We start from the raw sequence: 15,255 nt of genomic DNA, 5'->3' as shown, positions 1-15,255 counted from the left end.
CATGTGCTCCATCTTTGTTTTGCTGGAGTACTTAATGAGAAACCTGCACCTTAAATAATATACTAACATTTTGTCAGATTGAATAAAATCTGGTTTAAGTTATTAAGTTACTGGTGAAAGATAAAGGATGTCTCTCACTGAGGAGTTGGTGTGTGATTCATCTCTCAGAGTCGTGCAGATTTGAGCTCAAAGAAAGACAAATTTTATTCTTAAAACAAGAAATTGTTCATCTCACAGATTAAAATGTTTAAATTCATAAGCAATATATTAATCTTCAATTCAATACACTCAGTCACTACTGCCTCACATGGTCTGTTTGCCCTCTTGCTTACAGTGGCTAATGTTAGCGGTTAATGTGTAACCGAGTCAGTTCACTGACTTTGTGGCTTATCATTAAGCGGCTGCTGTTCAGCAGCAGTTACATGGTGTCGCTTTACAACTATAGATACGTTTTAAAACGAGAGTAAAATCATCAAGGATGAAATGAAGGTAAGTTAGCTGTCCAGTTATTTAGAACACTGGTTTGACTTTCCTGTGATAAAGTGACGGAACCAACAGAATCAAACCAATCTGACAGACGGACAAATATGAACACAATGAATAGAAAATAACTGAACGTAGTTTGTTTTACATTTTGAGTTGCACTCGGGCAACAATAACTTCATGGCAGTTTTGTTTGACACAGACATTGTGAGCAACTTTGTTTTTAAAAGGCACACGGGTTACCTCTCCTATAGTGGAATATCATCTACTCTTTCACAATGTTGGGTTTGAAGTCATGTCTCACGGTCGTGGTAAGTTCCTCTGCATACTCAGAATACCGCCCAGTCATCTGCAAAGAAAAGCACAGTAACACAGGTAGAGTAACAGTACATCAGGAGAATAGATTGTATGGAGCTCACATTACTTAAATTAAGCAAGTACAAGCCTTCAATCACTGCAGCAACAAATACAAACAAACACACACACATATCTTTTTTTTAAAGTAGGTCAAAGTGAGACGTACAGGGAGGCCTCAAATGCTGCGCCCAGTTCTATTTACCCTAAAACTCCATTTGTCGCTGATTTGTCTGTTCAGGTTGAGATCCAGTTCTACAACTAGTAGTCCGTCACGGGTCCTGGAGAGACCCGGGCTGCGGCTGCCGTCAGGAGCAGCCACGTAACTGGATCCATAGAAGTGTCCAAAGTCATGGTGAGCTGCAGAAGTCAGAAGATCTGTCTGTCACTGCAACTGAAACAATTCAGTTCATTCATAATAATAAACAGCTATTCACTGTATAGATATAGATAACAAAGACTGCGGCATTACAAAACATTTAGGTTGTCCTAAAGAATACACTAATTAATGTAAATGTACACGTGAAGGAAGCTAAATTAAAGTTTCTCAATTCCAGGAAATCAATCTCTTACCTTTTTTTCCATCACCAGATGTGAATTCACTTTTGAAATGTTCCTGTGTGAAATACAAGAATGCACAGAAAGTCACACAAGCTCCCAACAGTGAATGTTCAGCCGCTGAGTGGAGGGCCAAAGCTACCACTGATACTGAGGTCATGCTTCAGGGACGTGGAAGGTTTTGCAACCTACTGCTTTGTAACTGCAGGATAATAAATCAGTGAAGAATAAGTGGTGTCAGGTTTTTTTTTTTTTTTTAAATGCTTGAAAATGCTGAATGTTTTCTAACCAAACCAGATGAAAAAAAGAACGCTTTTTAATCCATAAAACAAAAGCCACAAGTAGGATTGAGTGTGTCGAAAGACTACGGCCCTGCTCTAGAGTGTGAAAGACCTGCATGTGTGAATACAGACTGACTGCAGCGACAGAGACCGACTCACCGTCCCAACACGGTTGATTGCACAAGTGAAACAGTGGTTAGCTATTGCTGCATTCCTGGCCTCGATAGACCACATGGGCTCACTGTCGGCAAAAGAAAAATACATTATTCTTAATGGATATGAAACGATATACAACGACAACTTCAGTACGGGATATACCAACAGCAGTAAGTCTAGTTTTATGGGGGAATTAAGGGAATATGTTCAACTAAAGCCCAATATTGACAATATTAATTACATGTTGCGTATTCCCAATAATACTAACTCCATTTTGCTCCTCACCTGAGAGCTCCAACAGTAGCTGAGGGGTTGAAGATGATCTCCGCTCCATTCATGCTGTACATGAACCAGTTGAGAGGGTGATGGCGGCCGTAGCAGATATTCACAGCAATGTTCCCAAACTGTGTCTGGAACACCGTGTGGCCAGTGTCGCCCTCCATATAATATGTAGACTGGGTGTAAAAGAAACACAGTGAACAGAGCAGTTTGCCTAATTTCACACAAGTGCAAGTTACGGAAACGCCTCACTAACCTCATTAAAGTCTCCAACCCTGGGAATGTGGTTCTTCCTGCTCTTTCCCAGCACATTTCCAGAGTTGGAGATCACCACCGCTGTGTTCCACAGAGTGCTGTGCAGCCCCTCTCGCTCCAGGATTGGAGAGACGACGACCATGTTGTATTTTTTGGCCAGCTAATGACAGTATCGCAGTGTTTATTAGGCCACTGCAGCGAAGCATATCATGGCACATGTGGCAGACATCTGTAAATCTCACCTCTTGGCAGAAGCGCGTGGTGTTTCCTTCTTCGGCAGACTCCGCAAACTCCGTCCATGGTTCTTTCTCGCGGGTGCAGAAAGCAAAGGGCATGGCTGTGGACGGTTAGTCTTTTTTTTTTTTTTTTCTTACTGGCTTTTATGAAATGTGTAGTTGTGACCCATGAAAGCACTCACTCCAGGTCTCCTGGAAGCAGACAATGTTGACACCGCACATGGCTGCCACTTCAACCATCTCACCAACACGGCTGTGCATGGCATTGATCTGTGGAGGAGACAACCAGAGGGTTTACACCAGTGACTTCTACATCAACGGCTTCAAGAGGAAATACTATCAAATCCACGGCATCCTGTCTGTCTCTGGCCTGTTTAATAATGTGTCCCGAGTCCTGACCTGGTCCAGGATGGGGGCATCGGTGGGCAGGACGATGCGGTTCTGTATGAGTCCCACGCGGATCCTTCTGGGCGGCCTCAGTTGTTCCTGTGCAGCTTCAAACCTGTAACCCTTCAGCTCAAAGTCCCGCTCAGAGGCAGCGCTCACAGCACATGTCGGGAGGTCCAACTTCCTGCGACAGAGAAGACTCTTCGTGACAGAATGGACACTCAAAGAAGAAGATAGGAAGATGATCTAGCATTGATCCCTTGTAAGAACTGAACAATGTCAAACATATTTTTTTCAGGTGTTTCTTGGGCCATTATAATTGTATTTTTTCAAAATTTGTATCAAGAAATTATTCTGCAGATTAATCGATAATGAAAGTAATAGTTTGTTGCAGCATTAGTTTGTATTTTCCTACTTCACTGCATTATTCTCCCTTGTGTGTATAATTGGAGATGTGACTCATGAATAGAAGTCTGGAATAATCCTCATAACCTCATTATTAAGTGGAGCAAGTATACATGTGTGATGCCTGTATCTACACAGAAACTACACGTTTAAAGTTTCAAACATTTTATTGCGTAATCTTTTCTTTGTGTTGAACACTGCAGCTCAGACAACAGTGACCAAAGTCCAGTCGAACGATGATTTACCAGAATCAAACTGAATAGAAAAAGCATGTTAAAAGAAAATAATATGGTCTGAGCGCCTGGTTCGCTAAAGTTAAAGTACTCTCGCGACAACTCACTGTGTTTCCTTCCCGAATAAGATGCGTTTCACCTCGGACAGCTCGGTCTCTGGCAGGTGGGTCTCCAGAGATTTCTCCAGCGATTCAAACTCACAAGCGGACATTTCTGCGGTTTCCTGGGGTTTGCGGCGTCTGAAGGGACGCACGTTTTAACCTGTTGCACTCGTTACGTAACCAGCTGTGTTTTCACGTAGTCTGACGCAAATTCAGGATTTTTAAGGAAGAAGACCCGACCGTGTCTGTCCAGCGGCTGTTCGGGGAAGTTTGGTCATTAATTAACCATATGTGTCCCCCACCCGTGTGTATGTGCTGTGGGAATAATTCAACCAGCACGGCGCACGCACGCGCGCGCGCACACACACACACACACACACACACACACACACACACTATTTAGCCTCTCAACTTCGTGCTAGTCCCCACTTTGCGGAACATGTATAGGCATTACGATATGAGTGTGCAAGAACTGACTTCAAAATAAAAGCTATCTTCCAGTGAACTTGATATTCTGTCATATTATATAAATAAACAAACATAAATAAACGATTAAAACAAAGGGTATGAATATTAAATAATAAATGAATTATTACTATCACCTGCAAACTGTATTTCAGAGACAATTGTTTGATTAATTCATCTTAATAATAAAGAATACATTTGTTTATTTACAATTAAATGCAATTATTGTTCACATTGTTAAAAACAAATATTCTATGTTTGTTGTTTTTTGTTGTTTTTTGTGTGTGTCAGTGAGTCAGTCATCTCTGCCACTGCATTAACAGCAGAGGGTCTATTTCTATTTCTATGGGTCTGGCTAATATTGACTAAGTATAGACGTAATGAAATCTCTTCAGGTCAGGTTTAAATTATTTCTAGTTAGTCTCCTATAGCAACAGCAGGAGCCCCTGCAGCACATCCCATAATTAACTAATTAGTGCCACCTGGTGGACATTCAAGAGCTGCAGGGTTTCCCAGAGCGTTCTATGGAGCTGGTGAGCCAGCACACACTTTTCTCTCCACAGTCCTCTCACACTTCTCATCATTCAACCAATCCCGCTGGTCTCTGGCGAAACCACATCGGTCTTTAGTCTTCAGGGGTTTCGGCATCCTGTGCACTACTGTAGCAGTAGGCTTCTGTATTCTCCCAGGAGGAATAGCAAACAGTGCCTTAATGCAGGAATAATCACAGCAAAGCCCTCATCTATTCCCGGCAGTGCAGTATTAATGGGAGGTGTGGTGGCTGGTGAGTGCAGGAGCTTCGCCTCACTAATGCATCCATTCCTCATTGTGTCTGGTGAGGAAAACACAAACACATGCTGCCTTTTTACAGAGCTGCACGCACACACACACACACACAGAGAATAATACATCTAATAATTGAATCTCATTTTTCATTATAACTTTTACTTTATTTTAATTTCCTTTTTCATCTGCAGCTTACACTTCAAAGTAAACTTTTAAATGCACAACTTTTAGTTCATAGTAATTTCCAATTGTTTTATTGCCAGTTTTACTTTTTTATATTTCTACTGATTCTGTCTAACTATCTGTTAGAATAATATACAAACGTTTTGGGTAAATCTGAATTCGAACTATGTAATTGTCATACCATAGTTGCTCTACTTGCTCAGTATCTACAAATGTTTGATGTCTAAAGTAACTCAAACATGCAATTTCTTACAGAAACATTCATCTTCCCAGAAGACTCCCAGATTTCTCACAAGTGTGAAGGTGGCTGTTTCAAATCCTTTGTGGTTAAAGCAGTTTGATATACTCTGTCCTTTGTGCAACTGTGAGATTGAAGCTATCAGCAGAAAAAATAATGAGACATGACATTAACTTGTGTTTTTTTTTTCCACTAACTTTTTTCATTGAAGACAGCGTCAACCATCTTCCAATACATCATAAATTACAACTAAGGTGGCCACAACTAGAGATAGAAAACATACATTTAAGAATACACAAAAACTATATCTGACATATTGTTTGCATGGTTATAACACTATAATAGTCTATGAAATCTAATGAAATCAGACTTTAAAGTCTTGACCAGTCACTATTTAAGATGGTGTTTCTTGTTATTTGCAGAGACGTTTTTGCTCCTGGTTTGGCCGGCAGGACTGCTCCTCTGTGTCCGTCCTCTCGTCTTTCTGTCTCGCTCCTTGTCGGGGTTCGACAGTTTCCTCAGCAGCTCTACAACAGAACAGTTGAATTTAAATCGTGACTTAAAGTCTGCTGGCTGGTTCAGCACTGTTGAGCTGCTGCTGGTTTGTGTTACCCGTTAACTCGGGATGACTCTGGCTGCAGTTGTTTAGGAGAGACACATATTTACGACCTCCAGTGTCATCGTCTCCTGAAGGGCAGTAAAGTCATGAACTTTAATGTGTAATAAAACAGCTTGACAAGGTTATAGTTTCAGACTTTTCCCCATAAAACATGAAATATACTTCTGTTACAGTAGAATACCTCCCCGAGCAGCAAATCAAACTACTGTATCCTCCAAAATGAAAATATAACATACTAACATTTTATTATCTAGATTTATCTGTGTGTTGTAAAAAATGCCACACTTTTACATTCACTTCCAAAAATTTGGGTTGTGGTATGCTAATTATTTTGTCAGTCAAACACATGTTACCTCTGAAACGTTAAAAAGCACCATCATTTGTTTGTTCGATCATTGTTATCGACCTTTTTCCCCCCAAATCAAATATTAGAATAGAAGACAACGTAGACGGACTCACGGCACACTCGCAGCAGGGCGTAGTATTGCCTCTCGACCAGCACGCTGCTGGCCAGAGCCACACTTTGCTGCTTCCCCTCCAGGTTCATCACTCTGCCGCTGCTGTCCATCAGGTCCACGCACTCTGCAGGAGGAATTGTAGGATTTATTTTTATACATAGCACTTAACATTAAATACTTTGTGCTTACAAAACAATGGAAGTGGAAGCTGTTGTGAGACATCTGACTGCATAGAGCTGGTGCTTTATGCTGCCTTTGCATTATATTGATCCCAATAGCAGATAAAAGGAATTTTAATGGGTAATTAAGCTTCACTAATGGAAGATTTCAGCCTGTTCTGACTGCAAGTCCAAACCACTAACAGCATTGAGAGCTGTTAAGTACCTTTGAGGTCCAGACCGCATCTTTCTTTTAGATGATGGATGAAGTTTATCAGCTTACAGTTGAGATTGAACATTTCCATCCTGCTGTCTGTCAAGGAAAAAAGAAAACACTACGTTGCACAATAAACTTTAAATCTTTCATAATGCTAGTTTATCCTCCCTGTACTCGGGCAACCAACCACTCTCAAATAACAACCAAACTGTTTCAATCCCACATCAACAGTATTATTGGTTACATTTTGTCCTACTTGAAAAGCTGCAAGAACATAATACATCCAGGAACTTTACTAACCTCCGAGCAGGATAGTGACAAACATGTTCTGGTCCTGACTGCAGTTAGAATCCACTGCTTCTGCCACTACCAGCACCTGTTTATTCCACAGAGCCCAGAGAGTAACTCGTTTGGACGGGGCACAAAACGCAACAATGGAGGCTGTTGAATCAGTGTTGTGGTCGACACTTTGTGACAAAGACTCAGCTCGGAGGGAGGATAATGTAGAGATGGAACACACACACACACACACACACACACACACACACACACACACACACACACACACACACACACACACACACACACACACACACACACACACACACACACACACACACACACACACACACACACACACACACACACACACACACACACACCTTTTGCATCGTCCTCCTCTTCTTCTACTTTCAAAGCAGAAGCCTTTTAAATGAGGGAGACAAGGGACTGCAGCTGCTCGTATCCATGGAGTCTCTACACACAGACAGACTGGCACTCTGGACTTTATGCAACTTGTTGGACGGTGATGTCGAGACTGGCAACACAAAAAGAGGCTTTGTTGTTTCCCGCCACAGATTGGAACTAAGAAATGAAGTAGCCTGACCAAACCCTGTTTCTACTTACTGACTGTAAAACCTATGGAGGAGAGTTTTAATCTTAGTTCAGAATTAATTCATGAGGGACAACAATAATCACTATTATCTCCCCACAAAACATTACAGTGATAAATCAACAGCTCTATAGCCTAGTAAGTACTTATATGTTTGAGAACTACCTTAAAAACGGCAATATTCAATATTTTTATAATAATGTCTGATATGAGAATGTAAAATGTTAATTGGACTGTGAGAAATATTGCCTCTGTACCTTCTCACATGCCCAGATCCCTACATTCAGCTGAGCCAGCTGTGCCTTGTTAGTCTAATTGAATGTTGCAGGAAAGAGTGAATAAATAAGCATTTTTGCACTTCCGATACAAAGCTGCTCAGGCATTGATTGAGTATAGTTGTTGGGATCAGCTTGCTGTGAAGCTTTTTTGCTCTTTGTTAACGTTCCTGGGACCCGAACCAGGACTGAGTGGAGCAGACCGTCGGACCCTGCTGCAGTAAGATGAGAGGTTTTCTAAAAGAACTCTGGTGCTCGTAAAAGCTACCATTTTTGTCCACAGGAACAACCAAAATCAACACAAAATGAAAGTCCCCTTGCAGTAACTTTAAAGACAGGACTTTGCCTGCTTGTGATTACAAAGAAGGCAACAGCTGCGCTGCACTGAGGACACATTCATCAGGACAATGAAAACCAGAACTTCTTCCATCAGTTGATCTAAATCTAAAATAATAAAAATAACAATTTCCAGACATTCATCAAATCACAGACGTCACCATTTATATAATATATATAATTAAAATAAGTCAAGTCACATTGTCACACTCAGCAAACAAAAGTACGAGGTTACATCTCAGCATTGCATTACCAACATTGGGGCCCTCGCCTTTGAACATGCGTGACATGAACCGATCCGTCACTGGTGAAAGTGCTGTTCTTGTTTTTTAAACCAATCAGAACTTGTTCATTGTATGTGCGAACGCACATAAAATCTATGCCATGAAGCTGGATTACAATGTGCGAGAAGGGATCAGGCCGAATGTGAAAAATGTTTAAATGAGCGTGAACTTTGCTCAGCAGGTTGGTGACACCGTTTGTGGTCCATGCAGGTCCTCAGGATGGACTGCAGCTTAAAAATGGTGCACATGATGGTGCAACACTGCATAAGAAATAATCGTCTGCCCATTGTGATGCATGTTATCGGAAAGAAATCCATCAGAGTGCGTTTATATCCACATTTCACATCCCTGAACATTTTTTAAATGTACCAATAATGTATTAATACGTCTTTTTCTTCAGCCAAAGGCCCATTCAGACCAGCAATGGCAGGATGACATTTACATGCATAGTATGGCATATTACTGAGTGAGGGTCAATACTGTGACTTCTTTTCCATTTTGGCTACGCTTTGGTGGGTCATGCAAGTAATCTTGTTTGTTGAATTGAATGCGGAGCCGTTTGTGATGTGTGAAGTGCTCCCACTTCCATTGCGGATCAGGACTTTTCCCGCTGCTGAGCTGACGTTGGCATGCTACTGCAAGGCTCTTGACTATCAGTGCACGCGTCACAACACCTTTGCCAGCTCACTATAGCAGCTCTTTGTGTTCTGCTTGTTCAACAGCGAGGTGACCTGGCCGGAGCCGAGGTTCTCTTTGTCCTCGTCCTCCACGACTTCTGTTCCAGCGCAGTCACGCTGCTGCTCCGCGTCCTGCAGACGATGGCCTATGTGGATTTGAGTGTGTCCGAGGGTTTGCAGTGGGCAAGGGCCTATTTTAGTGCAGTGGGAGATGATGACTGACAGAGGGGGGCGGGATACTGCCACCATGCCGCCCCCTACAGGAGACATGTGAGTTGGACAGCGGTAGGAGCTTTCACAGCTACTGCTGCTTTGTTCAGTGAAAAGGTCAACGCTCAGGCTGGTTAGCTTGAGTCTGATTGAGCTGCGCTTAGCGGTGCCGCTCTCCAACAGCTCCTGCTTGCCCAGGATGTGGCGCCGGATGATCTTGCGGAAGGTTTGTCGGAACTCCCGGATGCGGTAGGCGTAGATGAAGGGGTTGACCACAGAGTTGGCGTGGGAAAGAATGATGGCCACATACATGATCAAGGATGGAGGACGCTGACAATGAGGACAGAAGAGGGTGAAGCAGTTGATGATGTGCAAAGGCAGCCAGCAGACTGCAAACAGCCCGACAATGATGGCCAGAGACTTGGCAGCCTGGACCTCTTTCTGCAGCGTGGAGCGCGACTTCTCCCCATGGACCGCTTTCACCTCCATCAGCTTGAGCTGGTGGCGAGCGGCCATGAAGATACACAGGTAGATGGCTAACATCAGCACCAGGGGAATCAGTACGCAGGCAAAGAAGTTGAAGTAGACCATATACTCCATGGACACCACATCCTCAAACAGGCACCCCATCAGGCCGGGCGGGCAGGTGATGTTGGTGCTCCTGGTCAGCTTGTGCCAGCCCATCATGGGGGTCAGACCGATGATGATGGATAAAACCCAGCAGATGGCGATGATGCCTTGAGCCCGCTGACCTGTCACCAAGCTGGTGTACCTGGAGAGGGAGACGATACATCAAGCGTCAGCTCAAACGTCCACCAAAAACTGCAAAATTGTAATTTATAATCCTTTGTAAACATGTGAAGTTCCCCTCGACTTATAATTTGATCCGATTGCTCCTTGGACGCACTTCTCCTCCCGGAACTAAAAGAGAGAGGATAAATAAACAAAGTCCTAATAGGAAGAGTCTATTTTGAGTACGCCTGTGTGGGAGAGCAGCTGAGATATTTGCCTTGTTTCTATCACATTCTTGAGATGTTAAAGTGCAAAGGTTAACATCCCCCCCACCAATCAGGGATGCAAAAAACAACACATAACGCGCACACATCTTTCAGCAGGAGGGAGAACAGGAGGGCTGAGCTCCATTTGGCTCTGACGTTCAGTATTTTTATTATAATGACTCACAACTTGACAGTGATCACTGCTGTCAGCATGTCATTAGGTGACTGTCTGGAGACATACCGTCCTTAGATCATTTAAAAGCTAAATCCTAGCTAATGTCTGAAAACAGTGTTTTTACAGTGAAATAATGAAGTAAGATTACACGCAGGGTTACAGGGGGTCCCACTGTCTGTGTAAGCAATTAAAGCACAATTCATTTGAATGCTCCGGGGGGACACAGACTCGTGGGAGACGCCATTTCTGGACACACTTATTCAGCCGAGACTTTCTGGTTCAAATGTCACGTCTTTACCGATAAATAGAAAATTGTGAGAGCTCCACTGCCTGGGACTACGAAACAGATTCGACTGAAAACAAAGAAAAGACAAGTTATGGCATATTTCAAATACCTTCTTTCTGTTAAGAACCATGAAACAATGCACTTTAGGTTGTTTCTTATTTTTCCTACTGTTGATTCAGAGGTTGTGATGCCACTTTCCAATCAGGCGTCATTTCTAAAGGCTTTATAAGTCGTTAATAAACCAGTCACTAATGCTTGATAAATTACTTATTAAGGAAACTATTCAGGACAGCTTTTCAACTTTTGGGTTTTAAATGCAGTTTTAAATGTTTATAAACCATTCATAAATGCCATCCCTTTCTATGCCCTCTAGTTTGCAGCTGTTGCAGTGAATAAGTCATTAATAAGGGTTTTATTCTCCCAAGTCTGTAGTTGCACATGTTAACAAATAGATTTCACTTCAGTACAAGTGAGTGAGGTTTTTTTTTCTGGAAACTGAAAAAGTGGTTCTTATAACGGCTTATAACTGATCTATAAAGCATGAATGAAACATGTATTAACCATTAACAAAGCCACTACTTCGAACTAATCAACCCTTTATTTGAAAGCGACACATTTCTCTGTGGCTCCTGTATAAGAAGCGACCCCGGGTCACTGACCTGAGCGGTATCTTGATTGCAATGTAGCGGTCCATAGCGATGGCCAGCAGGCTGAAGATGGAGCTCTGTGTGAGAACCAGCACGAAGCAGGCGATGAACAGGCAGCCGTAGAAGTTGGAGCAGAAGCCGGTGCTGATGACGATGGCGAAGGGAATGGCCAGGACGCCAACGGCGATGTCGGCCACCGCCAGCGACACCACGAAGAAGTTGGTGATGCTCTGCAGGTTGCTGTTGAGGCACACGGCCCAGCAGACCAGCACATTGCCCAGCACGGAGAACACAGCAATCAGCAACTCCAGGACGATGTAGCAGGAGGTGGGGACGGGGTCTTTCAGCATGGTGGGACAAAGGGCGAGGTCACTGATGAGGAGGGAGGAAGCCTCGCCTCAACGACCATAGCTGCAGCCTGGTAAACCAGCGAGCTCAGCCTCTCACCTCCAACACTTTCACAAACAGCCACCAGCCTCTCGAAGCAGCGCCGGCAGCTCCTTCACATCTGCTCAGCTCAAACAGCCGAAAAAAAGACTCCGGTTTATTCAACTTGAGATGGAGCCGTCATCTCTCTTAACTGCACTCATCCTCTGCTGTCCTCTTGTCCTCGGGTCCTTCCCCTCAGTGCCGATTTCCCACAGACTTCTCGAGATGCTGAGATGATGCCAGCGACTCACATCGATGGAACGTTATGTCGCTGAAGAGGAGCAGAAGTGAAAAAGAGGAAATGCTTTCACAATAAAGGAAGTGAATTTCAACAGACACACACTTGCATCCCGATACGTTTTTGAGCAAATCAGAGGTGTCGTGGCGTTACTAAAAAAAATAATCAATATTTCCTCTGAAAAAAATCTTTTTCTGTCTTTAAGGCATGCAACTTCCCAGAATCCCCACTACAACCCACTCAACCTGCCTAAAAGAGCTTTTAATCCGACCACCTTTACAGAGGCTTTAACACTCCAACAAGGGTAAACGTCTGGAGGAAATACGTAACTTTGGATACATTGTTATTTAGAACACGGGCATTTTCGTTTTACACAAACCCTACAGCCAATCTTGGATTGTTTTTTCGAAGGAGACTTTTTTTTACATTTTTGAGACCATAAAATAATTCCACCGATGCAATGAGCCCTTCACGAAATACTTCCAACTTTTAATATGAAAGATATCGCCAAAAGCTGATTCGAAATGAAGATTTGGAATTTGTTCATAAACCCACGTGAGTCAAAGCGGTCATGTCAGTGTTGGGTGCATGCTGTTGCTCTTGAGCCCTGCAGAGGAGCAGAGGGAGAGCGGTTTGTGTCGACTTCATCAGAGTCAAACGTACTGTTTTGAGTCAGACAGTAAAGACCCAAAAAAGTGTTTCCTCAGTCAACCTCTTACCATGAACAGTGGTTTCTTCACGAGTGATTTCTGTATTTCTTTTTTTATTCTGACCTTCTCTCACTGGTTTTAAATGAGCAGGGCTCCTGTTGCAGAAAGGTGATGCTGGCACACATCCAACCAACCAATTAGGAAAAAGTCCTGATGAAGCAGGTCAGCTCAATTTGTAAGTGTAAATAATAAATAATAATAAGGGAACTTTACCTTTGATTATTGTATATTTTAGTCAGAAATATTTGATGCATTGGAGAAATGCTTTCAACATGAAAACATGTGTCCGAGGCCGCCGTCATACAGTAAATCAGATGTTTACTGATGGAATGTGAAAGTTTCTCTCAGTTCTACGGAGCGTTTTTACGATTTCCTCTGATAGCTTCTTTCTTGACAAAGCACTTCTGACTCTTGTGCTAATGTAGCTCTTCGGGGCATTTTTTTTTAAAGTACATTTCTTCTGAGAAATACGGCCCATATCATCTATTCTCAATTTGTGGATCACAAGGTTGTCGGATATCTGTGAGCCTTTGTCCATAAAAGGCTTAACAAACAGAAACCTGCTGTTTTTGTGGAGCTGAATGCCCTCAAGGGAAGGTTTCCTGAGGTTGAGTTGAGGTTTTCGGAGATTACAGCTGTGGTGGAACACGGAGGTCTTTGCTCTCCGAGTCAGGGTTTTCCCTTTGGGTTGGATGAGATGTTTTTATCAATACCAAAGACTTTGTTATTTCAAAGTTGATCGCCATCAGTCGGCTTTTTTTGTTCATTCTATTTGACTTACATATAAGGTTTCAGTTGGTCTCTTTCCTCTGAGCGCTGGGTATTCATTTGACTTGATGTCGGAGACGTGCGGTGTTATATTGCAATGTATTATAATGTTTGGTGCAAACTGCGGTTTGTCCAACACAGAAATCCCAGAGGACAGGGATGGAAATAATGAATCACTGAAAGATACGGCAGTGACTCTCCCATGCAAGCGATGCATAACAACGAGCTGTCATGAGATAGAATTATTTATATTTATTATGAAACAAGGGACAGTGATGAATTTCTTGAATGAATTTTGCTCAGAAATTATTTAATTTAAAAATCATCTTTGTGTTCAGATGGAAATGTTTTGTCCAATTGGTAAGTGAATTAAGGATTAAAATGGCATTTACTCAATTTGCCCCAAACCCTGCCACAGCATCCCCTCATCACACATCACACTCGTGCTGCAGTGGAAGCACAGGAGGAACAAACATCAGAGCGCTCAGCTTCCTGGTGAAGTCACTGCACGCTGCTGACGGACGCTCTAAGTGACAACATGGCTGCTGGCAGAGTGAGTCCTCCAACAGCAGCTCTGTTGACAAGACTGAAGTATCCACGAGCTAAACTCTGAGACAAGTTATTGAGAATAACACTACAAATGAAGGACGGTTTTATATTTTTGTAATCTGAAGAGCCGCTTTGATATGAGAGACATCATGAGAGTAGTATTAGACTTCATCTACTGACTTCAATAATTGATTGACTTCATTTAGACTTGGTGTATTTAAACTTGCCAGAACCTGACTTTGTAATTGAATACATTTTTTTTTGGTAAATTTACTTTAGGCTTGAACATGAAAACACAGTTGATTATCAGACTGTTTGACCAACCAGGCTGCCTCAGGCTCCAGAGCCTCAAAGCCCCGGGTTCATTACGCATCAATCTATTTTTGAACAAATAAGAAATAAATGAGGAACTAACTGCAAGTGAACCATAAGTTAATCAGTATCTGATAATCCATTTTTAAAGAGTAGCTAATGATTAATTGAGAAACAAGGGAGGAATGAATCAGGATCGACTTCATAGCATACATGTAATTTATGAATCATTAATAAATACTTCCCTCATGGAGGACTAGATAACGATGAGTCACTACAGAACAGATTGGGAGATCTTATAATAATGACCCATTATCATTTAGGGAACTAAATTAAAAATTCAGAGCATCAGTATAGAATCAAACACGTGACGTCACCTGGTTTGTGGATTACAGTTTGGAAGCCTCAAGTTCGGCATTTTGGCTGTCAGCATCTGGAATTTTGCAACCAGAAGTGACGAGAGGGTGGAGCTAAGTGCAACCGAACGCTGAATAAGACATTTTTAGGCAACTAAAGTGTTACAATTAACTTTCATGACCTTAAAATGCACTATGAAAGGGTTAAAGCTGTAAGACTAAAACACGGACCACTCCCAGACCAGACATCGCCGTGGTAGC

The 15,255-nt window shown here is 42.5% G+C and overlaps 3 protein-coding genes across 3 annotated transcripts; all 3 read right to left on the bottom strand.

Annotated features, from left to right (window-relative positions):
• Window positions 1–247: 247 nt before the first annotated feature.
• On the bottom strand, window positions 248–4,151 carry upb1 (ureidopropionase, beta). Its single transcript, XM_079269993.1, has 10 exons — window positions 3,735–4,151; window positions 3,002–3,173; window positions 2,785–2,872; window positions 2,609–2,703; window positions 2,368–2,526; window positions 2,118–2,287; window positions 1,836–1,917; window positions 1,411–1,453; window positions 1,043–1,197; window positions 248–832 (listed from the first exon to the last, which is right to left on the bottom strand). Exons 1-10 carry the CDS (start codon window positions 3,836–3,838, stop codon window positions 749–751), a joined length of 1,152 nt encoding a protein of 383 aa, XP_079126119.1. The 5' UTR covers window positions 3,839–4,151; the 3' UTR covers window positions 248–748.
• Window positions 4,152–5,170: 1,019 nt separating this feature from the next.
• Window positions 5,171–7,232, bottom strand: c8h22orf15 (chromosome 8 C22orf15 homolog). Its single transcript, XM_079269951.1, has 5 exons — window positions 7,153–7,232; window positions 6,862–6,948; window positions 6,479–6,601; window positions 6,013–6,087; window positions 5,171–5,927 (listed from the first exon to the last, which is right to left on the bottom strand). Exons 1-5 carry the CDS (start codon window positions 7,175–7,177, stop codon window positions 5,791–5,793), a joined length of 447 nt encoding a protein of 148 aa, XP_079126077.1. The 5' UTR covers window positions 7,178–7,232; the 3' UTR covers window positions 5,171–5,790.
• A 1,174-nt stretch (window positions 7,233–8,406) lies between these two features.
• On the bottom strand, window positions 8,407–12,196 carry adora2aa (adenosine A2a receptor a). The gene is made up of 2 exons (XM_079269432.1): window positions 11,645–12,196; window positions 8,407–10,298 (listed from the first exon to the last, which is right to left on the bottom strand). Exons 1-2 carry the CDS (start codon window positions 11,980–11,982, stop codon window positions 9,305–9,307), a joined length of 1,332 nt encoding a protein of 443 aa, XP_079125558.1. The 5' UTR covers window positions 11,983–12,196; the 3' UTR covers window positions 8,407–9,304.
• Between the last annotated feature and the right edge of the window lie 3,059 nt (window positions 12,197–15,255).

The sequence above is a fragment of the Melanostigma gelatinosum genome, assembly GCF_949748355.1.
Source record: "Melanostigma gelatinosum genome assembly, chromosome: 6".
Lineage (NCBI taxonomy): Eukaryota > Metazoa > Chordata > Actinopteri > Perciformes > Zoarcidae > Melanostigma > Melanostigma gelatinosum.
Note: the sequence above shows the minus strand (reverse complement) of the source record. Positions and strands in the feature narration are given on the sequence as shown.